Source organism: Heterocephalus glaber, unplaced genomic scaffold (assembly GCF_053883595.1).
Source record: "Heterocephalus glaber isolate CG9 unplaced genomic scaffold, H.glaber_assembly_v1.0 deba00000937, whole genome shotgun sequence".
Lineage (NCBI taxonomy): Eukaryota > Metazoa > Chordata > Mammalia > Rodentia > Bathyergidae > Heterocephalus > Heterocephalus glaber.
This window is the reverse complement of record NW_028258173.1, coordinates 4,841,137-4,867,578: the sequence shown is the minus strand read 5'-3', so window position 1 is coordinate 4,867,578 and position 26,442 is coordinate 4,841,137. Positions and strand designations below refer to the sequence as shown.

General features: G+C 53.7%; 1 protein-coding gene and 1 long non-coding RNA gene across 5 annotated transcripts in view; both read left to right on the top strand.

The window, feature by feature from the left end:
* On the top strand, positions 1–21,603 carry LOC147828746 (uncharacterized). 2 transcript variants are annotated; one of them, XR_015450233.1, is made up of 5 exons: positions 1–78; positions 11,196–11,327; positions 12,429–12,511; positions 16,943–17,057; positions 18,046–21,603. It is a non-coding gene; the product is annotated as an uncharacterized LOC147828746 (long non-coding RNA). The 2 variants fall into 2 exon arrangements; XR_015450232.1 differs by having other exon boundaries at positions 12,429–17,057.
* A 2,160-nt stretch (positions 21,604–23,763) lies between these two features.
* Septin9 (septin 9) overlaps positions 23,764–26,442 on the top strand; it is a 167,579-nt gene continuing 164,900 nt past the window's right edge. The window contains exon 1 of one of the 3 annotated variants that reach the window (XM_004860792.3): positions 23,764–23,899. In XM_004860792.3, the coding sequence (XP_004860849.1) occupies positions 23,881–23,899 (19 nt within the window). In that variant the 5' untranslated portion in view covers positions 23,764–23,880. The remainder of the gene's footprint in view (positions 23,900–26,442) is intronic. The other 2 variants (XM_004860795.3, XM_087208407.1) reach the window with 2 other exon arrangements.

Sequence of the window (26,442 nt, the reverse complement as noted above, 5' to 3'; positions counted from 1 at the left end):
CCATTAGCTTAGCCGGTGAAGAGTCTGCTCCCAGACTCTGGTGATCTACTGGCTGAGCATGCAGCAGTGAGGATGAAGGTAACTGGGTGGCGGGGTGGGGGGAGCTCAGCCACGAGTTTGGGGTACAGAACTAGAGCCAGGGGAGGGTTTGAGGGTCTGGGAGGGAGGGCAGATGTGGCCAATGTAGTTTGTCTCTGCGAAGTTCAGAGCAAATAGGTTGTAGGTAGCACAGGAGACACATGTCATGGGGAACAGAGGGGAGACACACGTCGTGGGGGGCTCCAGGTCAGGCCATTGTCCTGGTCATGATTTTCTAGGTGTGAGGCCTTGGCAGTGAATTTCACAGAAGCTTGTGCATCTCATCTGTGCTGTTCCTTGGCTTAGGCTTCTTGCAGACCTTCTGGTTTGCCTCCCTTTTCTCAAGAGCAAGCCAGACTGTTCTGTATCCCAGGGCCTTTGCATCTGCCGTCTCCCTGCCTGTAGTATTCTTCCCCGGCTCATGGTATGGCAGCCTCTTTTCTGCATAGAGGACACTGCCCACCTAGACAATCTGGAATGGTCTGGGTGTCTTCTCCCACCAGACTTGAGTCCCACAAGGGTAGGGACCTCAAGTGCTGTGGGACTAACAGTGACTAAGGAGCCCAGAGACAGTGCACGAGTTTCGGGCTGCTCTGGACACATGGCTCCCCATTGCTGTCCCACACTTCCCTGAGCCCTGACTGTGAGCCTGCTTGGCCAGCCAGGGGACAGCGGTGGTCAAGGGTGGGACTGGGGAGGCTCCCACTCCCCACGGGGTGCTGCATAGGGTGCTGGCCTCAGGATGGGTGTGGCAGGGCACTTGCGGTCTCCCTGGCTTCAGGGAGAGGAATAAAACCGTCTCACCCAGGAGTGCCTGGGCTGAAGGGCAGGGACCAGGCCCCACGACACTCTGTCACCTGAGGCCACGACTGCAGCCCCGGGGAACAGAGGAAACCGGAAGCACATGCGTATGTGTACACCTGTGTCTACATCCGTGTGGATTGTGTGTGCACCTGTGTGTGTGTATGTTTTCTCACGTGTGTATTGGAATATGCCCGTGCATATGTGTATGCACATGTGCACCTATGTTCTCACATATGTATCTGAATGAGCGTCCACACGTGTAGATGTTTGCACACGTGTGTTGCATGTGTTCGCACACATGTGTAGATGTGAGTGCACTTGTATGTGTATGTGAACGCATGCCTCCGCTCGCGTATAGATGTATGTGTACCCGTGTGTTGCATGTATACGTGTGCAAGTGTGTAGATCTGTGAGCACTGCGTGTGCTTGTGTGTGCGCACGTGTGTGGCAGCAGGTGGCTCCGGGACACAGGCCATTGGTGGCTTAGTTACTTCTCTCCATTTCGTCCCCTGCCTGAGTGTTGTCCCTCTCACCTCTTCTCTGGAGCAGGGATGACAGATGGTCACCGTCCTGGAGCTGGGCCCAGGCCGTGTCCCCAGAGCCAGCAGGCGGATTCGGAGTGAGCCCGCTGCGATGACCGGCGGGCTGGGGGATCAGTGTCGCTCTCCACAGCCCTGCCACTGCCACAGCCGGGAGCACCATGTGCTGTGGAAGGGGCTCAGGTGCACTGGGCAGGACTTGAACCCGGGCCTGCCCCCCGCCCCGCCCCCGCCCCCCGGTGCGGCCGGTGACCCCCGGTCCTGAGCCCGGCAGTCCCGATGGCGCCCTGCCCCGCTCAGGCCTCAGGTAGGGTGGGAAGGGGACCTTGGTGTCACCCGCACCCAGAACGAGAGAGGGGAAGGGCCCGGGGGGGGGGCGGGCCTCAGAGCGGCGGGGCCCGGGGTGGCAATGAAGAGTCTGAGAGAGGGGCTGGACGGCCGCTAGAGGGGCCCGGCGGGTGCCCGCCCCGGCGCCCGCTTCCCCTCCACTGGCGCCGGCCTCGGTGACCGCGCGTTGCCGGGGCGACAGCGCCACCTGCTGGCGCCCGCGAGTCTGTGCCCTGGGCAGCCCCGCGTCCGGAGCTGCACCCGGAGTCCGCCTGCACCCCAGCCTGGAGGGGCGCTTTCCGCCTGGGACTCCCTAGTGGGCCTGGAGGGAGGGACCAGCCGCCCTCCAGAGCCTGCGGGACCACCGCGCGCGCCACAGCGACCTCCAGGCGAGTACCTGCCGGGCGGGGCGGGGCCAGCTCTCGCGGGACCCGGCCCAGGTTGCCTGGCCGAGTCAGCACTGCCTCTCCTACGGGAACCCCCCTACCTGCCTCCCCTGAGTCCCCTCGCCTCCGAGGGAGCTGAGTCCCTTTCCTATTCGAGGCCCCCTCCACCGGGGCCCCTCTGCAGGCCCTCGCTCCGCCCGGCCTGGCCTTGCTGGCCCTCTGACCCCGCTGCTGACCCTCCCGCTCTGGCCTCCGCAGGCTCCGGGCACCCCACGCCTTGGGCTCCTGTCCCCCCTTGTGGGGTGGCCCCTCCTGACCTCCTTCTTCCCTGACTTCTCAGCCTCCTTCCTCTTCACGTGCCCCCCGCCCAGGCCTGGTCCTGCCCTTCCTTTTCTGTTCCCCCCTCAGCCGCCTGCCCGTGCACCTGCCAAGTGGAAGTCATCGGAGTCCTCATCATCCTTGGAGCAGTGCTCCGCCCCCACCGGGGACCACAGGGCACCCGCTCTGGCTGGGAGAGTGAACCCTGCTTACCCACCTGCCCAGCTCAACTCGGCCGCCCCCTGTGCTCCCCCCGCATCTCCCCGACTGAGCTCCAGACCCCTGCCTGGCCCCCTCTTCTCTGCCCTGCTGCCCCTGGTCCAGCTTCATCTCCCCCAGGGGACGGCTGGGTCCCCACCCCCTGCCGTCCTCCTTGCACATTGGAGCCACCCTGCTCTGCTGTGAGGTGTCGTCCCAAACACAGAGGATGCCCCATCATCCTCCTGCTTGGTGGGCCTCAGGGGCCCCCATTGCCTTCCAGTGGAGCCCAAACTCCTGAACAAGTCTTGGGCCGGCCCCACCTCCTGGGTCCCCTGTCCTTGTCCAGCCACATGAACTGTGCCCTGATGGGCCACGTTCACTTCCCCCAGCACCCTCAAGTGTGGACATCCTGAGCCTGAAGTGTCCTCTCCTCATTTCCGGGCTCTGCCTTCCCCAGTGGAACTCAGCTAGTACTATCCCCTCTGAGAGGCCTTCTATCATCCCCAGTGTGATTTGGCGCCCTGTCTGCATTCCCCTGGCACAGTGGACGCCTCTGGCCACTTGTTGTGTGGTTTCCTTATTTCCTTATTCTTTTTGCATTGAGATGTGAGTCCCTTGGATAGGAACTGGGCCTTCACAATTGTCCTCTCAGTAGCAATCATAGAATCTCCTCGATGCTTAGTGAATTTGAGGTTCCCTCCCCCTTTATTTGAGACACGATTGTGCTAAATTGTCCAGGCTGCCCTCAAACCTGAGCTCCTCCTGGCTCAGCCTCCAGAGTGGCTGGGGTTGCAGGTATGTGCTACAATGCCCTGGGCTTCTCTCTTTTTAGCACAAGTATTTAGCACTATAAATTTCCCTCTCAGGATCCTTTTGCTGCATCCTACATATTTTGGTATGTTGTATTTTAATTTTCACTTTGTTTTATATGGTTCTTAATTTACTCTCATGAGGCAGGAGGATTATAAGTTCAAGGCCAGCCTGGACAACTTAGCAAGACCCTGTCTCAAAATAAAATAAAAAGGGCTGGGGATGTAGCTCAGCACTGCAATACTTACCTAGCATGTATGAGGCCTTGGGTTCAATCCCTAGAAATGAAAAAAAAAAAAGTGTATTGTTTAATTTCCAAGTGTTGGCACATTTTTCTATAGTCTTCCTATTATTGATCCTTAATTTGATTCAGGGTCAGAGAACATATTCTGTATGATTTTGATTCTTTTGAATTAGTTACTTTTATTTTATGACCCAGGATACAGTTGGCCTTAATGAATGTTCCACTGACATTTAGCATATATTCTGCTGTTGAGTGGAGTCTTCTGTACTGGGTCTCGTGGCTGGTTGTGTTGCTTAGCTCTTCCATGTCCTTTGGATTCCCTTTATTCCTGCTGTTCTTACCCTTCTGCCACCTGACCGGAGTGGGCTGTTGAAGTCCCCAGCTGGAACTGTGGATCCTGTTTTGTTTGGGGTTTTTTTGGTACCAGGGATCGGACTCGGGTCCTTGTGCCTGCACAGCAGGCAGTGAAACCACTGAGGTAAGTCCCTGGCTCAGTCCTGGTTTTTCCTTCTGCTCTTGGTTTTGCTTCCTGTATTTGAGGCCCTGCTGTTTGGTGCACACAGTTGGGGGCTGTTCTTGACCTCCTTGTCATTGTGCAATGTTCCTCTATCTTTACTAATTTTCTTTGCTTGAAAATCAATTTATCTGATATAAATCTATCCATTCATGCTTTTAAAAAATTAACATTTGCACAGTTTATCTTTTTCCATCTTTTTACTTTCAACCTACCTATACTGTTGAATTTGACATGAGTTTCTTGTAAAGAGAGCACAATTGGCTCTTTTTTTTTTTTTGGTACCAGGGATCGAACTCGGGACCTTGTGCTTTCGAGGCAGGCATCAGAACCACTGAGCTAAATCCCCAGCCCTCTGGCTTTTAATTGGCATCTTTCAATCCTTTGGTTTTGTTTTTTGTTGTTGTTTTTTGCAGTACTGGAGATTGAACTCAGGACTTTGTGCTTGGGAGGCAGGCACGGTACCACGGAGCTAAATCCCCAGCCCATCAATCATTTGCTTTTAAGGCATAAGTCTGCAATGTTATTTTTTTTTCCCCTTCCTGCACCATTTTCTAAAGGATCCCATCCTGATGTATTCCTAGTGTTTTTGAGTGTGTGGTACAGGTTTCTTACTGAGTTACAGTGCACACACATGATCTCTCAAGGTCTACTGGGGTTGATGTTTTAACACTTCAAGCGGTGCTTCTGCCTCGCTTTATCTCCCTTCTTTTAAATATCATCGATGTGACTGTCAGATGGTGTTATGGTTTTGTTTCAATCATGATAGCACTCCTAGCTGCCACAGTTTCAAATGAGTCATCTACTGTAATTTGAATTAGTGTTTCCCTGTAAACAATGCATTTTTTCTCCATGGATTTCTTTTTCAGCGCTAGGGATTGAACCCAGAACCCTTGCATTAAGCTACATCCCAACCCTCCTCCTCTTTTTTTTGTGGTATGAGGGATCAAACTCAGGACCTTGCACTTGAGAGGCAGGCATGTGCCACTGAGCTAAATCCCCAGCCTATGAAAAGTCTCTTGTTTTGTAATTTTTTTTTCTGGTACTGGGGATCAAATTCAGGACCTTGTGCTTGTGAGGCAGGCATGGTGCCACTGAGCTAAATCCCCAGCCCCTCTCTCCTCCTCCTCTTCATCCTCCTCTTGCTCTTTTTTGAGACAGGGTCTTGCTAAGTTCCTGAGTTGCCCAGACTAGGATTGTCTCGAGATCCTCCTGTCTCAGCCTCCAAGGGTTCTGGGCTTACAGTATTATATCCTCATACTTGGCTAAGGGTTTTTGTCTTTAGTTTTCATAAGTTTAATTATGATGTGTCTTGATGTCAGTTTTGTTTCGTTTTTAGGAGATAAGGCCTCACTATGTTGGCCAGGCAGGCCTCCAACACCTGGGCTCAAGCACTTCTCCTGCTTCAGCCTCTCAAGTAGCTAGGGCTACAGGTGCATACCCCTGAAATTGGTCTTGTATAGATTTTTTTGTCTTCTCCTGGTTGGAATTTGTTCTGTTTCTTGAATCTGTGGAGTTATGTCTTTCACCAAATTTGAGAAGTTTTAGCCATTATTTCTTCAAATACTCTCAACCTCTTCCTTCTCTTCTTAGACTCTGATAATTGAATATTACAGTTGGTTGTTGTTGTTACGGTCTCATAGATCTCTGAAGCTATGTTAACTTTTCAACAGTCTACTTTCTCCTTGTTCAGCTTGAGTCAATTAGATTGATCTATGCTGAAGTTTACCGAGTCCCTCCTGAGAGTCTACATCGGAGTCCATCTGGGAAGCTTAAAAAATTTCTACTATTGCAGTTGGGCCCTGCATTCAGAGGTTCTGCATCTGAATATTCAACTAGCTTCAGAGCAAAAACATTTGGGAAACAAAAAAGCAGTCTGCACTAAATATGAATACACTTTTTTCTTGTAATTAAAAATTCTTGCGATGTCTTGCTCCTTAAACAAAACAGCTTAACACCTGTTTATGTAGCATTCCCACTGTATTAGGTATCATAAGTGACCTAGAGGTGATCTGAAAGCTACAGGAGGACATGCACAGCTTCTAGGCAACTATACGCCACTTTATATAAGTGACTGGAGCCCTCCACAGATACCGAGGGACAGCTGTGTAATTTTCAGCTCTGTAATTTCTGTTTGGCTCTTTGTTTTGCTTTCCATTCCTTTGCAAAGAATTTCAATATTTTCATTCATTTCAAGAGACTTGACAGTTGCTTGTTGAACAGTTTTTATGATGGTTGCTTTAAATCCTGATCACTTCCTTCCAGTATCCAGTTCATCTTGATGTTGGTATCAGTCACTTGTCATTTCCTTCACATGGAGCTTTTCCTGCTTCTTGGGATCCTAAGTCACTCTGCTCACATCCTGAACATTTCAGTGCCTAAATTAGGAGGCTCTAAGCCTCTGTGTGTGTGTGTGTGTGTGTGTGTGTGTGTGTATGTGTGTGTGTGTGTGTTTTCTTGGGGATTGAACCCAGAGCCTTTGCACTGAGCTACTTCCCTAGACTTGTTTTTATATCTTCTGGCTAAGTTGCCTAGGCTGGACTTGAACCTGTGCTTCTCCTGTCTCAGTCTCTTAGAGTGCTGAGATTACAGGTGTGTGCCACCACACCTGGCTTCCGGATCCTCTTTGATTGCTCCTTTTAGCAGCAGTCGCCCTGCCCACTGGTTGGTTTGTGCATCCTGGCTTGGTTTGTGGCTGTGTTCCTGTGACAATCTGATGTTCAGAGCCTTTGCCCTGCTCTTGAGGTCTGTGGGCTGCTGTGTGGGGGGCAGAAGGAGCTTCCCCAGGCTTCTGTGTCTGTGAAGAAGGGAGCCCCGGCCATGGGGACAGAAGGCATCCCTGGGCCTGAGGCTTGTCGTGGTGGGCTTCCGCCTTGCCTCCCGTGTCTCCCCTCCCAGCTGCGCCTGTCTTTGGTGGCAAGTGGAGATTCAGAAGCAGTTCGTGAGGGACAGTTGCCCAGGCCGTTTGTTCTTGAGGGCCTCCGGGGAGCCCCTTCTCCCACCCCCAAGTTGGCAGCATCTCCTCCTGGCAGAGGGCGCTGCAGGTGCTTTGAGAAGCCGGGCCACATTTGCCCCTGCCTGCTCATCCTGTAGGAATCAGTTGGACCCTGAAAGGAGGCACTGGCTGGAAAAGGCAGCCAACTGGTCCCCAGCCAAAGGGTGGGGTCGCAGGTAGGGGGCAGAGATGCTAGAACACACCCCACAGTGCAAGGGGATGGCATTTGGTGTGACTGGGGGGTCAGAATGACGAAGTGCCCGCCCTGCTGCCAGGAAGGGAGGTTGCAAGGCTGAGGCCCAGGAGATGGCCCCATGTACCCCGAAACCTACACTCCAGGTAGATGTCCCTGACGTCACAGCCAATGGGCAGGGCTTGACCAGCCCCGTGGGGTGGGGTTTGTGGGCAACTTGTCACCCCTGCCTGGCAGCGTGGCTGGGCTCCTCAGTGTGCAGCTTGGCTCAGGCCTCTGTTCCCAGGGGCCCTCTCAGTCTCTGCTCCTCTCCCAGAACCCCTGCCTGAGTAGGGGGGAGTCATGGGAGGCTCAGTGTGGCAGCTTTTGGGGATGGAACGAGAATAAAGGGGGACCCAGAGCCCAATTCCATCTCACACTGCCCTGCTTGCTCCCGTGGACAGAAGGCATCTCTGAGAGGAAGAGTGGGTGGCAGGAAGAGGGTTCAGACCCGCCCTCCCTTGGTGCCAGTTTGCATCCCAGACCTGCAGCCCCCAGGGACGCAAGGCAGGGTGGCCTGCCGGGCACCTTGAAGGGACATTCAGATGCAGGAGTGTGTCCAGTGCAGACTTGCAGAGGGCCATGCTCCCTGCTGCTGCATCTGGCACGGTGAGGGGCCCACAGCCCTGCCATAGGCGGGGAGCTGAGGCTCTGAGGGACCCAAGTGCAGGGGGCAGGCTCCTGAGCTCAGCTCTGATGAGGTGACCAGAGGTCTCCAGCTATGGAGGGCCAGCTGCTGCCCACACCCAGGCCCGTTCTGTGCCCCATCTCTCCAGCCCGGGCTGATCCTCAGGGCTTCCACCTTGCTGGGAGCTCCCCTGGGGGCCCACCTGTGGCCCCAGAAGTGTGACCTGGCACTGGGGGGCAGAGGCCCTGTCCCCACACTGTCCCCCAGCTTGCCAAGGCCCCTCGTGGGCAGCCTCCTCCACCAGGCGCCTGTCTCCAGGGAAGCCTGTAATTTCCAAGGGCTGAGTCACTTCTGGCTGGCGAAGGCAGTCAGCACACTGCCTGGCACCGTCCTGACATGGGCTGTGGGGCCTGTGCCCGGGATCAGGAGGCCTGGCCTGTGAAGAAGTCTCTAAATGCAAAGCATCCAGGAGGAGAATAATCATTCCCTCATTCCTTTGGCCGCCCACGCCACGAGCCCTGGCTGCTGAGGCTGGGGACTTTCCTGCCCCAGGATGGCACAGAGCCTGGAAGCAGAGGATGGCAGGCCGCCCGTGTGGTTTGGGGAGGCACAGGCTGCATCTGTGCAGCACGTCCAGCAGAAGCCACTGGACAGCACCAGGGTTCCCAACTCGGAGCCGGGAGCTCACTGCAGAGCTGAGCTTAGACCGCAGCACTGCGTGTGCCTGGGAGCCCTGCTCTGAACAGGACGACTCGGGGTCTGTGCTGAGTGTGCAGGAAAGGCCGGAGCCAGAGCTGTGCAGGGATGCAGGCCGCCCTGGAACTGACTGGGGCCTGCTGGGGGGCGAGGTTTGGGGCATGGAGGTGGGAGCAGGAAGGGGCGTTCCCCTCCTCAAGCCGTGGAGAGCCCAAGGGAACCATGGAGAGCTCGCATCCTCTGCCGGGCCACGGGACTTTGGAGACTGGGTGAACAGTGGGGCAGCTGTGGAGGGCTTAGCTCCTGTCCCCTGCCATCACCCAGTGCGGAGGCCACACCAGCCCCTGGCCCCGGGCACACAGGCACACATGTCCCCAGAGCTGCTGCCTGGGGAGGACGCTTGGCCTTGCTTTGGGGCAGCAGGAGGGTGGGCCAGGCGTCCGCGGGGACTGCTGTCTGCAGGTGCTTGAGCCGGCTCCGGAGGGCTGTGTGTAGCCTCACGGTGGGACCTGCAGGTCATCTGCCACACAGCGAGGGTGGGCGGAGCGGGGCATCCGCCACGGGGCTGAGAGGCTTTGGCTCGGACGGCGTGTGACAGCAGATGTGACTGACCACCGTGAGATGGCTCCTGGTGCCGAAGGCTGGCAGGGAGGTGTGGGGACTGCCGGCGGCACTAATTCAGGAGTGAGGAGCCAGCAGGGCAGGGGAGGATGCAGTGGGGGGAAAGCAGCCCCACGGGCTTGGCCCTCAGCCTCCTGGGCACACTCAGCTGGCAGCTCTTCCCGAGCCTCCCGCCCGCCCCTCGTTCCGCACCCATCACTTACCCCAAACCTCCTCACCCCATCGCCCCTCATTCCCTGCCACCCCTTCACCCCATCACTTCCTTCACCTCCACTTCCTCCTCCTGTGACCTCGGCCCTGTTTCGTCATTTCCGGAAGCAGCACCTCTCGCCCCCTCAGCTGTGCCCTGACCTCACCGTGCTCCTCCTGGAGGGCACCAGGTCCTCCTAGTGTGGACTCACAGCAGTGCCTGGGCCTGCCTGGTTCCACAGCCTCCCCGTCCTGTCTGGGAAGGGTTGCCTTTGCCCAGGTAGCAGAAGATGCCAGGTGATCAGCCCCAGCAACACTCACCGAGCTGCCACTTCTGGAGCCAGGCCCCAGGCTGGGCCCCTTCTTAGTCCCTGAAGCCCCCTTTCGAGGGGAGACTGTTGTTCCATTTGGCAGATGAAGCACCAAGGCTCTGAGAGGCACAGTGGCTCACCCGAGCTTGCTTGTTTTGGGGCAGCAGCCTCCCCAGAAGCCTCTGGGCCACCCTGGCACTGTTCCCTCAGCACCCAGCCTCTGACCCGGAAACAACCGTGGCTCCTGTGGGTTCTGTCCATCTGCAGCAAGAGGGGAGCCTCTCAGGCCAGGGCTCGGCTCTGCACCTGCATGCACTGGAGAGGGCGGGACCTCAGCCGGCACCCAGGAGGGCACGAGCTCACAGTGGCCATCGCGTCCTCCCTCAGACCTGGCCTGCTGAGTTGGCAGGAAGTCCCTCTTGGCCACGTGGGGTCCCCCTCCCCAGAAGTCACCCCCACTGGAGTGTGCATATGAGCTCTGTCACCGCCCTGCCCCGGTTCCCGCTGGGATGCCCACTATCCCAACCGCACAGTCCTTTCTGGCTTGGGACTCTGTGGCCTGGGCCACACTGGGTCACTTCCTGTGGCAGTTTCCTTGGATGTGCCCCTGGCCGCCATGCCGACCGAAAGGCTGACTTCCAGCCTCTCCTTGGCCATGCGTCTCATGGCTCCTGGCTCCTCTTTCTCCAGACCCCTGTCGGGTCCACTGCCACCCCTACCCCACGAAGCCAGTACTGCTGTCCACACCAGGCAGGGATCACTGCTCCCTGTCAGCTCTGCCTCTTGCTCTGCTCACAGTCCCCCACGTCTTAGGACAGGGGCTGAGAAAGCACACGGTGAACATGGGTCCTGAGTGTCGTCCCCACACCAGGGCCCTTCAGCAGCCCAGGCAGCCTCTGGGGACAGCTGAGGTTCCTGCCTCAGGGGACGGGAAGGCCACTGGGTGGGGGCACAGCATTGCCCAAGTTGGTCTCTTCTGGGGCCCCTCAGGCTCCAGCAGCCTTTGGTGTTGGGGGGTGCTGCTGAGGGGCCATGCCTGGGGCAGAGCTGACGCCCTGTGAGATGTGACCCCTGCTGTCACAGCTGAGTGGACACTCATGAAAACAAGCCCCTGACTCCACCAAAATGGCTGCAGTGGTCCCCTCTTTCCATTCAGAAAAGGCACCACCCTAGTGAGTTCTGGATCCACCCCCGATTTGTGCATTTGTGTAATGTCCCCCGGGGCCACTGAACCTGCCCAAGGACATGCCCACCAACCCTCAGCATGCAGACATCTGCACCCCTGTCCTTCTTCCACCCCAGAAGCCTTCCGGGAAATGGAGACAGGAAAGACAACTGGGCCTTGGACAGAAGAGAGGAGGCGGACAGGAGGCGGACAGGGTCACACAGTCACCCAGGGCATGACTCGGAGAAGAGGAGGTGTTTCAGGGCCATGTGAGTACCCTGCAAAAAGCAAAATAGTTCAAGCATCAGAAAAGAATGGAGATCTGTGTGTCTAGAGGTGGCCAACACCTGTGTCACCTGCTAGGGCAGCAAGGTGGACCCCTTCTCAGACTGGCTGCAGACCTCTCCCTCCCTCTCCCAGTAAGGTCGACAGGACATTAGACATGCAACAACAAAAACAAGTGGGTCAGTAAACAGAGGGAATAAATGAGTGGGTGAATGTTATGTTTGCCAGGAAAAAGGAAAAAAGTTAAACAAGAAATGAAGGCTCCTCTGTACCTCCGCTGGGACTCCTTTCTTCCCTCTTCCCTGAGCTAGCTAACCACTCTCCTTATGTGACTTGTACCTTTACATTTATAAGTTTATATTTCTTTACCTGTATAAATATCCATACTCACTTTCTAGAAATGTCCTTCTGCATGACTGATGTATCTGGACTTTTCTGTTATTTATTTATTTAGAGACAATGTTTCGCTATGTAGTTCAGGCTGGCCTTGAACTCACTATGTAGCCTGGACAGACCCCCAAACCCTGAGACTCCTCCTGCCTCAGCCTTCCCAGTGGTGTGATTACAGGCATGTGGCACCATGCCCGGCTATCTGTTTTATTTTTGTGGTTTTTACCATGCCTCATTGTATCCCCTTCCTGTCTGCTGCTGGAGGGATAAGTGTCTCAACATTCTCTTTGTTGTTGTTGTTGTTGGTCTGGAAGCTGTAGGATGCTTCTTTTAGCTAGGTATACTTGTAAAATAGATATTTGACTATAAATATCTGTAGCAAAATTAGAAGTTACTCAGTATTTCTATCCTCCTGAGCAAGCTGGGACTTCTCACTCATTATAATCTACCCTAGTCTTTGCTATTGCTTTCACATTTCAGTTCTACCTTTTTAACACATGAAATTAGTTACTGTTATTTTCATTCTCAAAAAAAATTTTTTGGTGGTACTGGGGATTGAACCCGGGGGCTTCCCACTGAGCTACATCCCTAGCCCTTTTTTTTTTTGGTACCGGGGATCAAACTGCAAGGCAGGCGGCGGAACCACTGAGCTAAATGCCCGGCCCAACCCTTTTTTATTTTTTATTTTGAGACAGGCTATTGCTTGATGGCTAAGTTGCCCAGATTGGACTTGAATTGTGGTCTTCCTGCTTCAGGCTCCAAGAGTTCTGGATTACAGGTATGTACCACCACAAGTGGATCATACTTAATGTTAATTAATCAACATATTTCTGTGTTTACCATCATTTCTCCCTGTATTCTTTTTCCTTAAAGGTTGACTTTGCCTCCTGCTAGAGCTTACCCTTTTGTAACTTTTGCCAGCATGGTTTGTGGGAGAGAAACTCTTTCCAAGGCTTTGGACATCTCAAAATATCTACTCAGCCTCACTGGAGTGATAGTTTAGCTGGGTATAGGATTCCAGAACATGGGCTGTGTTCCCTTAGCCTTGATAGACTTGATCCACACTGCAAGAAGTCTGCTGAGTGGTTTCTGTGTGGATAATCTTTTTGTGCTTTGTAGATTTTCAGATTTCTCTTTATCCTCAGATAGGTCGAGGTTTCCTCACACGAATGACATGAATGAGTTCATGCTTACTTATCTTGCAAAACACTTCGCATTTGAAGATTTGTGCCCCTGGTTAATTTTTGAGAAATTCCAACTGTTCTCTTTTAGAGCATGAATTCTGCTTCTGCATCATTCCTACTCTTTTGGGGTCTCAATCTCCCCCTCTGTGCTTCTTCATGGTAACTTCGGACTTTGATCTGTTCCATCTGTATAAGTCTGTATCACATGCTTAGTCATATCTGCCAACTGACTTACTCTTTTTCGCTGTGTCCAGCCAAGCACATTGTCTGTTGAGTTTGTTTGTTTTGAGACAGGGTCTTGCTGTGTTGTACAGCCTGGCCTTGAACTCACAATCCTCCTGCCTCTGTCTTCCAAGTATGTCTGTTGACTTTTAAACTTCACACTTCAAATTTACAGGGTTTCCAGTTATTTCTTCAGGAAGCCCTGCTTTTATTTCTTTTAAGCCAGTCTTGGTTTCACAATGTCATATCTTTTTTGATGATCCTGAATCTTCCTATTTGAAAATCATTTTCAGATTCTCCTATCACTTCCATTGCATCTGCAGTGATTTAATAGCCCCATGGTCAAGTTTCTTGATTGTCTTTTATAACATTAGCGTGCTCTCTCTCCTCTTGAGTTGCCCCTCCTGGTGTAGAATGATCAGGTCATTTGTAGTTGGCTCAGAACTCACACCTCCTGGGGGCTTATTGGGGTACTGAATCCCCAAGTGCTAGCTCTGAAGGCCTGCCTACTTCCTCTGTCCTGGCCAGGTGCACAGCTGGGGACCCTGTCCAGCCCCTGCCACGTTCTGAGGGGCTGTTACATGGAGATGGTTACCTCTCTTTTTATTATGTTATATCTTTTAATTTTCTCTTTTTAAAGTTTATCTGTCTTTGCTACATGAGATGACTTGAAATATGGACTAAAATGCCCCCTGTTTTAGTGCTTTAAATCTTTTATTGTAAGTCCATTAAAATTAAAAATGAGTGTAATTCTTCAGCATCCTGGAATGTAGTGGGTTTGAAGGTTAATTTTTAAAAATAAAACCTCATCAACTTGACCCAAATTAGAGCTCAGTTAAATGTTTTTCCCCCCACAGTAGTGGACTCTGCGGCGGCTCACAGGCGACAAGTAATAAATTACTATTGTATTTAAAAGTTAGAGGTAATAAAATTTCCTTGGAAGACAACTTTGTATCAACCTCTCTCTATTGGAAGCCTCTTTGCACATTGGAGTTAATTGTTAATTTTTGATAAACCATTTTATTGAATTAAAACAGTGACACAGAAGAATGCACAGATTATAAGTGTGCAACGTGACCAGCGTTCACACGTGGGCACCCTCGTGCACTTCTTCAAGATGCTGGGCAACCCTGGATGGGGGCGCGGTCGCAGACTGCATCTCATCAGTAAGGAAATAAAGAGCGGGAGGTTGGGGGGAGCTTTCTGAGGTTCCCAGGTAGGAAGCCGCATGCAGGGAAGACCCAGGCCGGGTCTCCTGGTCCCACACTTGGGGAGTAGCTCTGAGCCCCTGGTGGATTGGGGTGAAGGCTGGGAGCAGGGAAATAAGAAGCTGACATTGAAGTCAGATGGGCCCAGAAGGGACAATGGCACAGGGAGGGGCAGCGCGTAGGGCTGGGCAGGGGCACTGGAGGCCCTGTCATTGTCCTTCCCTGACTGCGGTGTTGGATAGTCATTTGACCTCTCCAGGCCTTGGGATTCATAATCCAGTATTTTAAATTAAAAACTACAGCAACAACAACAACAACAACAACAACAAAAATTAGAGGCCTCCAGATGGGCTTGCTAAATGTTTTTACTCTTTTTTTGAAATAGGGTCTCACTGTGCTGCCCAAGGTGACCTTGAACTCTTGAGCTCAAGTGATCCTCCTGCCTTGGCCTCCCAAGTAGCTGGAATGACAGGTGTACAATACCACGCCCAGTCAAGTGTTGCTACATTTTTATTTTGCCAAAAACATATTTTAAAAGACATTCTTCTCTATAACCATCATTTTATTTTTATTTATTTATTTATTTTTATTTTATTTTTTTGGTACCAGGGGTCGAACTCAGGTCCTTGCGCTTCCGCAGCAGGCGGCGAAACCACTGAGCTAAATCCCCGGCCCCAGTCATTTTATTTTTAAAGGATATCTTCATATACAGACACACAAACACATATGCAGGAAGAAAAAACAAATCTCAGAATAAAGACTAGTCCCTTGAACATCTTTAGCTTTATCACAAAACAAATCAAAACAAACCATGAAACAAAAAACAAAACTTTTTGCATAGTCCTTGTTTATATCCTCTTGCCTTGGGTGGGTGAGAACCTGTCCCAAGCTGGTCCTGGTCCTCAGCCTGGTGTCTGGGAACCCTGGAGAGGGGTGAGCTGTGAAAGCTCCCTTCCAGCTGAGAGATGCGGGGTGTGAGGGTGTGTATATGTGGGGTGGAGCTAGAGTTTCCGGGCTTAGCAGTGACAATACAGGCTGCTTGGTCAAATTTGAAATTTTTATCCTGCTTGCTTGCTTTTCTTTCTCTCTCTCTCTCTTCCCTCCCCTCCCTTTCTCCTTTCTTCCTCTCTCATGGTACTGGGACTGGACCTAGGTCCTTTGCACTGAGCTATATCCCCAGCTCTTTTAAAAAATTTTTCTCCTGAGACAGGGTCTCCTTAAATTGCTAAATTGCCCAGGCTGAGCTCGAATTTGCAGTCCTCAGCTCCTCAGCTTCCCAGAGTGCTGGGATCACAGGCGTGGCCCACCACTCCTGGCCAAATTTGAGTTTCTGATAAACTATATGAGAGATGATTGAAAAATACAGTTGAGTGTTTAAATTTTTTTAAATGTATTACAGTAACAGACATGCTGCTGTTCATCCCTTCAAAATAGCACCCCCTCCTTGCTTTGAACACACTTATCCCATAGTTCTTGCCACATTCTGAAGCAGTTCTGGAAGTCCTCTTTCGTGAATGTCTTTATGTGGTATAATTTTTTTGGGGGGGTACCCAGGATCGAACTCGGGTTCTTGGACTTGCAGGACAGGTAGTGGAACTACTGAGCTAAATCCCTGGCCCCTGTGTGTTATAATTTTTAAAAAGAAATACAGTGAATGCCGCTGCTGAGTGGCATTCAGTGGAAATGCTAGCTTCTAAAAGCTATGGTGGTGTATTCTCACTGACTTCACTCACTGGATCAGGCACTGCAGGACTTCTGGTTCTTCCCTAAAGTCAAAATGACCATGAAAGGTAAATGTTTTGAATCAATTCACAACATGAAGGCAGCCATGACAATGCAACTAAAAATACAAAAGAGGACTTATATTCACTGTACATTTTGATCACCGTGTGTGTGCATGTGTGCGCAAGTGTGTGTGTTTTAGCACAAGTGCTGCTTATCTGAAGTCCAAATTTACCTTCACATCCTGCGTTTATCAGGCAACCCTTGAGGAGGAGCACTTGGCGGGCTCCGGAGGTGGGCAGAGGGTGCCAGAGAGCCAGAGCTGGCACTGGCAGACACAGAGTGGCCAGCAGACCCTGACCACCAGCTCCCTGCCCTGGGCTCCTGTGACACTCAGCCACCTGCAGCTGCAGCCCCCGAGGCCTTGAGCAGCTTCCCAGCCCTCCCTTGGGTCCTGCTTGGCAGGCCCTGTATTTATTTATGTTTTTAATGAAAGCAAATTAAGATTCGCTGACTCTTGAGAACTGCAACCTGATTGTTCGCATGATAAGCAGAGGCACCTGGCTTTCCTCTCCGCCAGGCTGGGGGGTCACCTGCTAGCTTTCCAGGAGGCTGGTTCCCACAGGCCGCTTTTCAATCCATCATCAAATCTTTATCAAATGTCTCAGCACGAAGGGTGGCTGAGCCAGCTGGGCTCCCTGCCTGAATCACTGCGGTCTCCTTGGGGTGCTGGGGGCAGACAACAGCACTATCTTCAATGCAGCACAGCCACCAGGTAGGGATGACTGTCCCCACACAGCAGAGGGGAAACTGAGGCTTAGGACGGTGAGGAAGAGCACAGGGCTGATTTGTTGATCTTTGATTCCAACACAGATCTCTCAGACAGACCCAAGATTTCTCCTCAGCACCAGGAGGATGTTACAAATTCTGCCCCAAGCTGGGTGTGGTGGCTCACAGGCCTGTAATCCCAGCACTTTGGGAGGCTGAGGTAGGAGGATTACAAGTTCAAGCCCAGCCTGGGAACTTAGTGAGATGCTGCCTCAAAAAATAAAAGGGCTGGAGATGTAGCTCAGGACAAAGGCCCTGGGTTCAATCCCTAGTGCTGAAAAAGAAAGCCTATTCTACAGATACTTTCATTGGTCTGGGTGGGTTTTTGTTGTTTTGTTTTGATTTACAGTAGTGCGGATCGAAGCACTCTAGGAAAGTGCTCTGCTGCTGAGCTACACCCTGACCCCTGGGTGGGCATTTTTTAAAGTTCCCTAGGAAGTTCGAACCCCGGACACTGACACAGGGCTGTGGCAGGAGGATGGCTTTGCCAACCTACAGGGTGCAGGAGGGAGGGACAGCACGAGCATGTGCAAAGGCCGGGGTGACAGTGTCCAGGGGATGCACAGGACACTGACTGCCCGGGTCTGTGGGTCTGGGGCTTCACGAGGGCCCAGGATAGAGAAAACAGGGCTCCCATTTTGAAGGGGCGTCACTTTGGATTTTTCTACAGCTGTTTCTCCGTGACACCCAGCTTCCCCTCTGGTAAAGTTTTTGTGCACTGTCAGTGAGGAAGCTGGCCCTTCTCCTTCCTCTTGTCCTGGGGTAGCAGTTTTCTCCCCTGAAAGTTCTCCCTGGTTCTTCCTTGAGGAGGTGAGGTCAACAGGAAGTGACAAGGCAAAGAGGCCAGGGCAAGGGTTGGAGGAGCTTTGTTTGCAGGCCTGGCTGGCCTTGGGGCTGTGTGCTCTGCGCACTGCCACGGCTGACTGATGCCCCGTGCCCGTGTGACTCAGGGACCACATGTGTGCCTGGCTTCCCAAAGGGTGTCCCTCATGGTGCTGAGATGAAAAGGTTCCCGAGTCAAGACAAGTTTGGGAAGTGCCATAAGTCATGACTCTGCTGGCCTCACAGCACCTGTGACTATCTTCAAGGCTCTGAGAAGTCCTGCAATGGAGAGAAGCTGATGAAGATTTTGTTTTTCCTTTTTGCAGTCCTGAAGATGGAACCTAGGGCCTCCCAAGCACTCTACTGCTGAGCGGCCCCTCACCCCTTAAGGTTTGCCTTGTGTTTGAATATTGCTACTCTGTGACCTCAGAGTCACAAAGCGACTGGTATGTGTATGATAATGAAATCTGTGAACCTTCCGAATCCACCTTTGAAATGGGTAAGAGCTCCATTAAAAACCATGGGTGCCGGGACCCTGCTAAATGATTCCCTAAAGAAGGTGGGATGGAGGTGTCCTTAGGAGTTAGCCTTCCAGAGAGCCGCCCTGCCCCCAGGTTGCTGGGGAGAGGGGAGCACTTCTCTGTGGACGCACTTGGTGTGAATCCGCTGCCTCCTCCTGGGGGGGCTCAGTTACAGCCCCACCCCCTGCAGGCTTGGGCCGGAACAACCAGGCGCTCTGCTCCTCTGGAGGCAGGGTTGGCTCCACGGGCTCTGGGGAGCTCAGGCATCCTGGGTCCAGGAACAGCAGGCCCAGAACCCAGTGTGAGCTGCTGGTCTCTAGGTCTCTCTGTCATTTGCCCCTTGCCACCTTGCCATGGGGTCGTACAGGGAAACGGCCATCTGTGGCTCCTGAACTTGTTTTAGGTCCTGATAACAGTGAGGGTCCCTTGTCCTTGTGTCCCCTACCTCCTGGTGCTGGGGACGGAACCCAGGGCTTCATGCTCACCCAGCAAGTGTTCTGGCTAAGGCCACACCCTTAAACCCCAGTGGTGAGAGAAATTGCAAAAGATTTCATTAAGATCAAACGAAGGAACCTTTAAAAATATACCAATAATTGACATCCCCTCAAAAGTATCCACGAATAAACATTGTCTATTGACGTGTTCCTGGGCATGTTGGTATATGCAGCATGTGTACCTAATTTTCTTCAGATTATGAAAGCAAAATATATTTACTGTAGAAAACAGAAAAACACAATGAGGAAAGTAAATCACCCATCGGCTCACAACTGACAGGTACCCACAGTCAGCATTTGGTGTATTATTTTCTTGTATTTCTATGTTTTCATTTTATTAGGTTTTAGTTTGTTTTTGTTTTCTGTAGGAGTAAAATCTTCTGTGCACACAGCCATCTAAAATATAATAACTGATTTATAAGAAATCCATGTGACATAAAATTCACTATTTTGCAGGACTGGGGATTGAACCCAGGGTCTTCACACGGAGCTACATCCCCAGCCTTTTTTCCTTATCGTGAGATAAGGTCTCACTGAGTTGTTATCAAGGCTGGGCTTGAACTTGCAGTCTTCCTGCCTCAGCCTCCCAGAGTGCTGGGATTCTAGGCATGTGCCACCTTACCCAGCTAACACTTAGCATTTGAAAGTGAATGATTCAGTGGTAGTTAGGGTTATGGTGATGCTGTGTGACCACCAACTCTACCCAGTTTCAAGGCATGACCTCCAGATGGAGGCTGCCGTGGCCGTGTGTCTGCTGGTGTCACGTGTTCTGGAGCAAGCGGGCCTCAGACACCTGGAACTTACCTTTGACCAAGTGTCAGGTACTTCCTGAAGGCAGTGCCCCGGGCAGGCCCGACCCGGATGACTCACGCACTGCACAGAAGTTTCCAGCCCAGCCCCGCCGCGCACCCTTCCCGCCGCTGCTCCCCGGGGACGCATTGAGCATGCGCGCCAGAAACGGGCTGGTCTGTCGCTGCTTTGCTCTCTCTGCCCCAGGTGCCGCCTGCCGCCCTGCTGCTGCAGCCTGACTCCTGAGACTCCCTGATACCCTGTCCCCTCCAAGCCCCGAGGGGCAGTCCATTCCCAGGTCGTGACACTTTATCTTTACACTTTCTCCTGAAGAATTCCCATCTCTCAGTCGCCCACATCTGGTGCAGGGCGGGATCTCCCCAGGCCTGAAGCCCTGGCTGCTTCAGCCCCTGACTGCACGGTGGTCCTTCCCGGCATTTCCACACTTCACCCACAGCAACGTTTGCAAAACACCAGTCTTGTCATTTAGCCCCACCTCTCTCCTATTAGACCTTTTCCTGACTCCCTATTTCTCCAGGGTAAAAATCCTCAGCTTTTAGGGTGTCTGACAGGTTCTTCCATCTCATCTTTTCAGGGCTCTGACCTGGAGTCTTCCTCCAGTTTTGTAGGAAGAAACCTGGTCCCCATTCCTTGTTCCTCCTACCACAGGGCCTTTGCACAGGGTGTTCTCTGCCAGCAATCTCTGACCTCTCTGTTTTTCCTGGTGAATCCTTCCTGAACTTGGCCCAGTCGGCTTGCCCCTAGCCCAGGTGAGAGCCCTTTGGTGCACACTCCCCCCAAATTTATATCACCACTGGGCCGGGGATTTAGTTCAGTGGTACTGCTGCCTGCCTTGCAAGCACAAGGTCATGAGTTCGATCCCCAGTACCAAAAAAAAAAATTTATATTGCCCCTGTCATTTGACCTGTATTTTATGAGTATGTGATCAGTGGGGTTATCCCCAGAACCCACAATGAGTCTAATATGGAAATATTCAAGAAATACAAGTAGAATCAATAAATTTTAAAAAATGTAATTGCTGAGACATTCAGGCTTCTTGAAGCTCTCCATGGACATTTGCAGCGTGCCTTTCAGAAAGGCGTAGCGGGTGCCCTGATACCGTGCACCCAGAAGTCTGTGCTGTCACCTCTTTAGTGTGAATCTCATACACACAGCGAGGCCTCAGTCATCTGACAGGTCCATGGCCCAGGGACAGTGGCAAAGATGCTGAGCCCGAAAGAAGCAGGCCTGAGAGCGGCCAGCCGAGCCCAGCACACAAGGGTGGAGATGGGCACAGCCCCTGGTCGGCCTGTCGAGGCCAAGTCTGGCTCTTCAGACCTAGGAAGCTGGGGGTCGGAAGGAGTCGGACTAGAAGCAGTTGACAGCAGAGAGGACAGAAGAGGCAGGCGGAGGCCATGGCACTGGGAGAGGAACTGAGTGGGGACAGCTGAAGGCTCACTGCTCAATTCTGGCCCCGGGGCTGGGAGGACTCAGAGACCAAGCGGTCCAGGGGTCCCTGCCTCCCAGTTTTCATGGCCTTGCGTAGTCCTCAAGGCCTCCATGTGGCCGGGCGTGCTGGTGTACACCTGTAATCCCAGCACTCTGGAAAGCTGATGCAGGATGCAAACTTCAAGCCTAGTGTGGGCAACTTAGCGACTTAATGAGATCCTATCTCAAAATGAAAATAAAAAAGAGCTAAGGATATAGCCCAGTGCGAAGTCCCTGGGTTTGGTCCCTAGTACTTCCTCCCACCAAACAAACACAAAACACAAACAAATCCCACCCCCAAAAAACCCCTCACAAGATCCATGGGGTTAAGAGCCTTCAAGGAACTGAATTCTGCCAAGAACCACTGAGCCAGAAAGCAGCTCTGTCCCCAGCGGAGCCCTCAGGTGATACCAGCCTTGGCCACCACCCCAACTCCTGCTGGGAGAAACCCTGAGCCAGGATCTCACCGAGCTCTGGACCCCAGACCAGGAGGTGATGCATGTCCTGCAGCACTCTGCCAAGACCACGTCACATGGGATGCAGTGGTCAATGGCCAATACCCTCACCAGGTGCCCTAGCTTCCTCGGGGTGTGGCTCTTGGGGTGTAACTTGTGCTCAGAGGCCCAAGGTTCCAAGAGTAAGGGTCCCAGAGGACAAGGTGGTGACCACATGTGCTCTCTCACCAGACACAAAAGTGGCTTTTATGGCCTCTGTTGGTCAAAGCCAGGCCACCAACCCGCCCAGCCTCAGAGGGAGGGCACAGACCCTCACAGTAGGAAGCGTTTCAAGGTCAGGTATCTCGGGAAAGCGCAGGAGATTGGTGTGGCCAGTCTGCTGTCACTGCAGCCCGTACCCTCCCCACGGATGCCTGTCCGCAAAAGCATGGGAGCCTTGGCCACTTAGGTCTGGGCTTCAGACTCCAGTCCCAGAGCATAGGAGCCTCCTGGGGAGGAGGAATCAGTCTCGTCCAGGGGATGCAGGGTGTTTCTCATCCCTGGTCTTGTCCAGTCTCCTTTTCGGGAGAGAATGGAGTGTGCAGCTGACCGGCTTCTCATCTCGGCCACTTCCTTTCCCCACCGTTAAGGGTGAAAAGCCCTTTCATTTTCTCTTGTGTTCATCTCATTTGCTGCAAGGACTCCATCCCTTTAATATGTGGGAGCTTCCTCCGTGTCAGTTTGAAATCCACTCTGCCAGACAAAAGCCTCACCCACAAAACTTATACACCCCCCCACCAGTTTCCCCTATTATAATTTTTTTTCTCTAAGGTTTTTGCCTTGTTAATTTTTGTGTTTAGTGCCAGCGATGGAACCCATGATAGGGAAGTGCTCTGCCACTGAGCTACACTCCCAGCCCTTTAAAAATTTTTAATTTGAGGCAGGGTCTGTTGTCCAAAGTGGCCTTCGACTGGAGATCCTGTGCCTCAGCCTCCTGAGTGGCTGGAAGAAATGCTCCCTTGGATTTTGGAATACTGTGTCATAATGCTTATCGGTCAGGTCCGAGCACAAGCATTTCAGCTTGATCTGAGGGTAACCGTGAGAGCCGGTGTGATACCCCAGAATCCGGGAGAGCCGGCCACCAGTCATCCAAACTGCAGGGCCTGTGGCTTCGCCTCCCTACATCTCCTCCCTCCTCAGCCTCAGGAGCCTCCAGCCCCCAGACAAGCACGGGACCCCCCTGGAATCGGTGTTGCCCCGCTCGGGGCCAGGGGCCTGGCTAGGGTGTGGCTGGGCAGATTGTGTTAGAAGGGAGGCAGGTGGCATGGAAGCCACTGGGGCCCGCACCTCTTTCTACTGCAAACAAGTTTCCCACACTCCGCTGGAAGTAACTTGGCTTCTGGGATTCCGAGGAAGGGAAAGGTGAGGGAAAAGGGAAGGGGATTTCCTGCGGTGTGGAGTGGACAGTCCCCCGCGGGCTTTGGGGACACCGGAAGGCAGCGTCCCTGCAGGGAATTCGCCCATGCTCCCTGTGCAGCGCCCCAGCGCTGCTGTCTCCCCTGGGCGAGGCGGGCAGGCGGGGACCCGGCTCCCCCATCCACCGCACCCGGAGCCGCGCCCAGCCCGCTGCCAGGAACGGGCGGCCTTCCCGTCACCTTGGCTACCTGGCAAATTCCTACGGATTCTTTAAAATCCTGTTTTGGCACCACCTCAATAACACTCTTTCACCACCTTCCGGACACAATTAGTCACTTTCTCCTATGCCCATTAAAAAACCCCAAAAACTTTTAGGATGGAAAAAACAAACCCAACTGGCAAGAATGGGAAAATAAAGCAAATTCTTGTATGCATCGCTGTGTAAGTCACCCGAGATGTAGGCACGGGTCTCGGTGTTTGCCCCTCGACACCGCCCAGCACAGATGTCAGTGTGTCTCACGGCACAGAAACTGTCATCAGGCGCAACGCACCCATTTCACAGAGGCGCAGACTGAGGCCCGGGATCGGCAGTACAGTCTGCACTTTGGGTTTTCAGAAAGCAGCGGGGCGGGCGCGGTACCCACTTTACTAAACCAGCGTGCCCGCCCCGCTGCCACCCGGTCCCGGGGGGCTGCTGCGCGCTTCCTCCACTCGCACTTCCAGCGGGGGGGGGACCCCGCGCACCACCCGGACTTCGGACGCCAAGCGGCGGCGACTCCGGGTCAGACCAGGAGCGCCGCGGCGGGACCCGGCCGATCCGCGCCCTCCCCGCCGCGTGGCCGAGCGCCCCACCAGGTGCAGCGCGCGCCGGGGCGGGGCGCGCACCTCGGGGGGGCGGGGCGGGGCCAGCCGGGCCCCTCCTCCCGCCTCCCGCCTCCCCGAGCCCGGGATCAGCGACCCAGGAGCCCGCGCCCCGCGGCCTCGCCGCCACACTTTCCTGGGAGCGCCGAGGCGGCACCATGAAGAAGTCGTACTCAGGTGGGCGCCGCGCCCGGCGTGGGGAGGAGTCGGGGTCCCGCACGCGCGCTGCTCACCTGCGCGCTGGTGGCCGGAGCGGTCGGGGCCACCCAGGAGCCGAGCGGGTCCCCGGCGGCGGAAACACCCAGATCGATGCTGCCAGGACGAGCTCCGGCCGCCTCGGTGGACGCAGCCCTCCCCACGGTCAGGTCCGCGGGCCCCCGGGGCGCTGAGCCGGGGCAGACGCACTCGGCCTCGCTCTCTTTGGCTCGGCGCAGCCGCTCCCATGCCCCAGCCGCTCCCCTGCCGACTCGGGGTGGGGGGGGGCGCGGGGCTGGTGCCACTTCTGGCCTTGGCTGAGGGTCCCCTGTCGCCAGTCCGCCAGCCCCTACCGGCTCAGGTGTCTGAGGGGCTGCTCTGGGGGTCGCGGCCTCCTGGCCCCTGGAAAGACTCACGGACTTCCAGGCGCCCCCCGCCCCCTGCGTCGCTGCTTTGGGCCCAGTGTGAGTCTGGGCGGTGGCGGCGTCTCCCCGCGGCAGCCTCCAGGCCCGGTGGCCCAGGCCGCAGCATCCTTTCCTCGCTCTTCAGAGCCCTCCACCTGGTGGGTAACGGGACCGTGCTGCAGCGCCCCGTTTGGCAACTTGGTTTCACCCTTTGGGTCTCTCGGTGCCGTCAGCCGGCTGACATTCTAACCACACTGCAGCGGGTGCCACCTTACCCAGGTGCAGGGGCCCTGCCTTGGCTCTCGACGCTCGGGGGCCTTGCTGACGCCCTCGTCATGCTCATGCTCAGCAGCCCCCTTTCACATGTGGGCCACGGAGGCCGCATTAAGGGCCATCCTGCTCTCCTTTCTTTTCCTCTCTACCTTCCTCGTGATCCAGGCGGAATCCTTGGTCTTCTTCAATCCTTGAACAATAAACAGCTTTTCCACCTATGCTGACCCCAAGGCCTTCTGTTCCTGTTCCTCCTTTTACCCATTTGAACGTGAAGCTTTCTGCCAAGGACCCCATGAATTAATTTTTATCGATAAGAGTACAGAATCAAGGGCCTAACTTAGTTGGAGCTGGAGAAGTCATTCAGGCCACCCTTCTGCCTTGGGGCTATTTTCTGTTTCCTCCTGCTTTCCACATTCAGAAACAAAAATACTTATTTTTTTTTTATTTTTTATTTATTTTTTATTTACTTAATAAAGAATACCTTGTCTCAAAGAGGACCTTTCAGAACTTCCCCTAAATTCCCTTCTGGGTCAGCAGCTTAGGATTTCAGCGTTCGAGTCCGAGTCTGAGTCTGAGTTGCAAACATGCCCTTCGGACACTGAGCATAGACAGCTCTGTCTCTGGAGCTCATGCACTGTGGGGTTGAGGGGAGAGAGCTTCCAGGTGGCATAGGCCTGGGTTTGATACTGGGCCTCCCTCTCTCCCCAACATGCTGCAGATGCTTGGGATGGTTGTGGGCATCACAGGCCACCCGAGATTTTCCTGGGCTCTCTGGCCTGGAGGGGACTGTGTTTTTTGTTGGCTTGGGTTTCTTACCCTTTATCTCCCACTGGGGGTCTGGTTGATGGGTGTCCAGATCCTCCCAGGTCTTAGGCCCTTGGCATTTCCCCCAAGGGACCCCAGAAGGGCCTCTGCTGTAGCAGGGTTGAAGTCCCTGAGTCTGGGGCTTCTTAGGAGGAGGGGACCAGCCATTGCTCCCTGCTCTCCTCTCCCACGGTGACCCACTCCCACACAGGTGCATCTGTTTTAAAGGATGAAACTTGTTGCAGTAGGTGGAAGTAGTAGAGTTTATGGGGTGAGTAGCAATCAACTCGCTTAAAAGCAGGCTCCGTGGCTCCTTCTGTTTACCTAAAGGGGTGGGGCCCCCCCATGCGATGGGCAGAGGGTGGGCCTGGACCCTTTCCAGTTTGTTCCCCACCTGGCAGTGATCCCAGGTGCTCTGGGTCACTGGGTTGCAGTTGTACGGGGTGGTGCTGCTGGGGAGGGGGGCTCTTGGCCCTGTGTTGTGAGTCCCACAGCCACCAAGGCTGTGAAATTTAGGAAAGTAGCAAAGAATGTTAGAAATCTCCCTAGTCTGAGAATCCAAGGGCAACCAGGAAGGGTTTTATTTTTTCCCCTAGACTGAGTGGGATTAGAGCTTCTGGACCTATTTATGGACTTGGAAATACACAGAGTGTTTAGCCTGCTGTTCCCAGCAGCGCCTCTGAATTTCAGCCCAGAGTGAGAAGTACCGGGCTGACCAAGCACGAGTTACATGTTGGGGACAGAGCTGGACAAGGCACTGAGCTGGCAACAAGAGGAGGGTGCAGGTGTGACCTGGCTCATTGCCACCTCTGCCTCCGAGCATGACAGGCTGCAGATGCGAGGGAGGCCCGGGAAGGGGTGGGAGCTTTTAGGGGAGGTGAGATGGAGCTGAACCTCAGGGAACAAGGAATCGGGTGGAGAATGAAGAGGGTCTTCCCAGCCAAGGCCAGGTGGGGCTACAGCAGGGTGCAGGGGGCAGGGATGGACTCTTGATGGCAGCCCCTGTGGCTCTGGGCTTTTTCTTTGATGCACCTCACTTGTCCC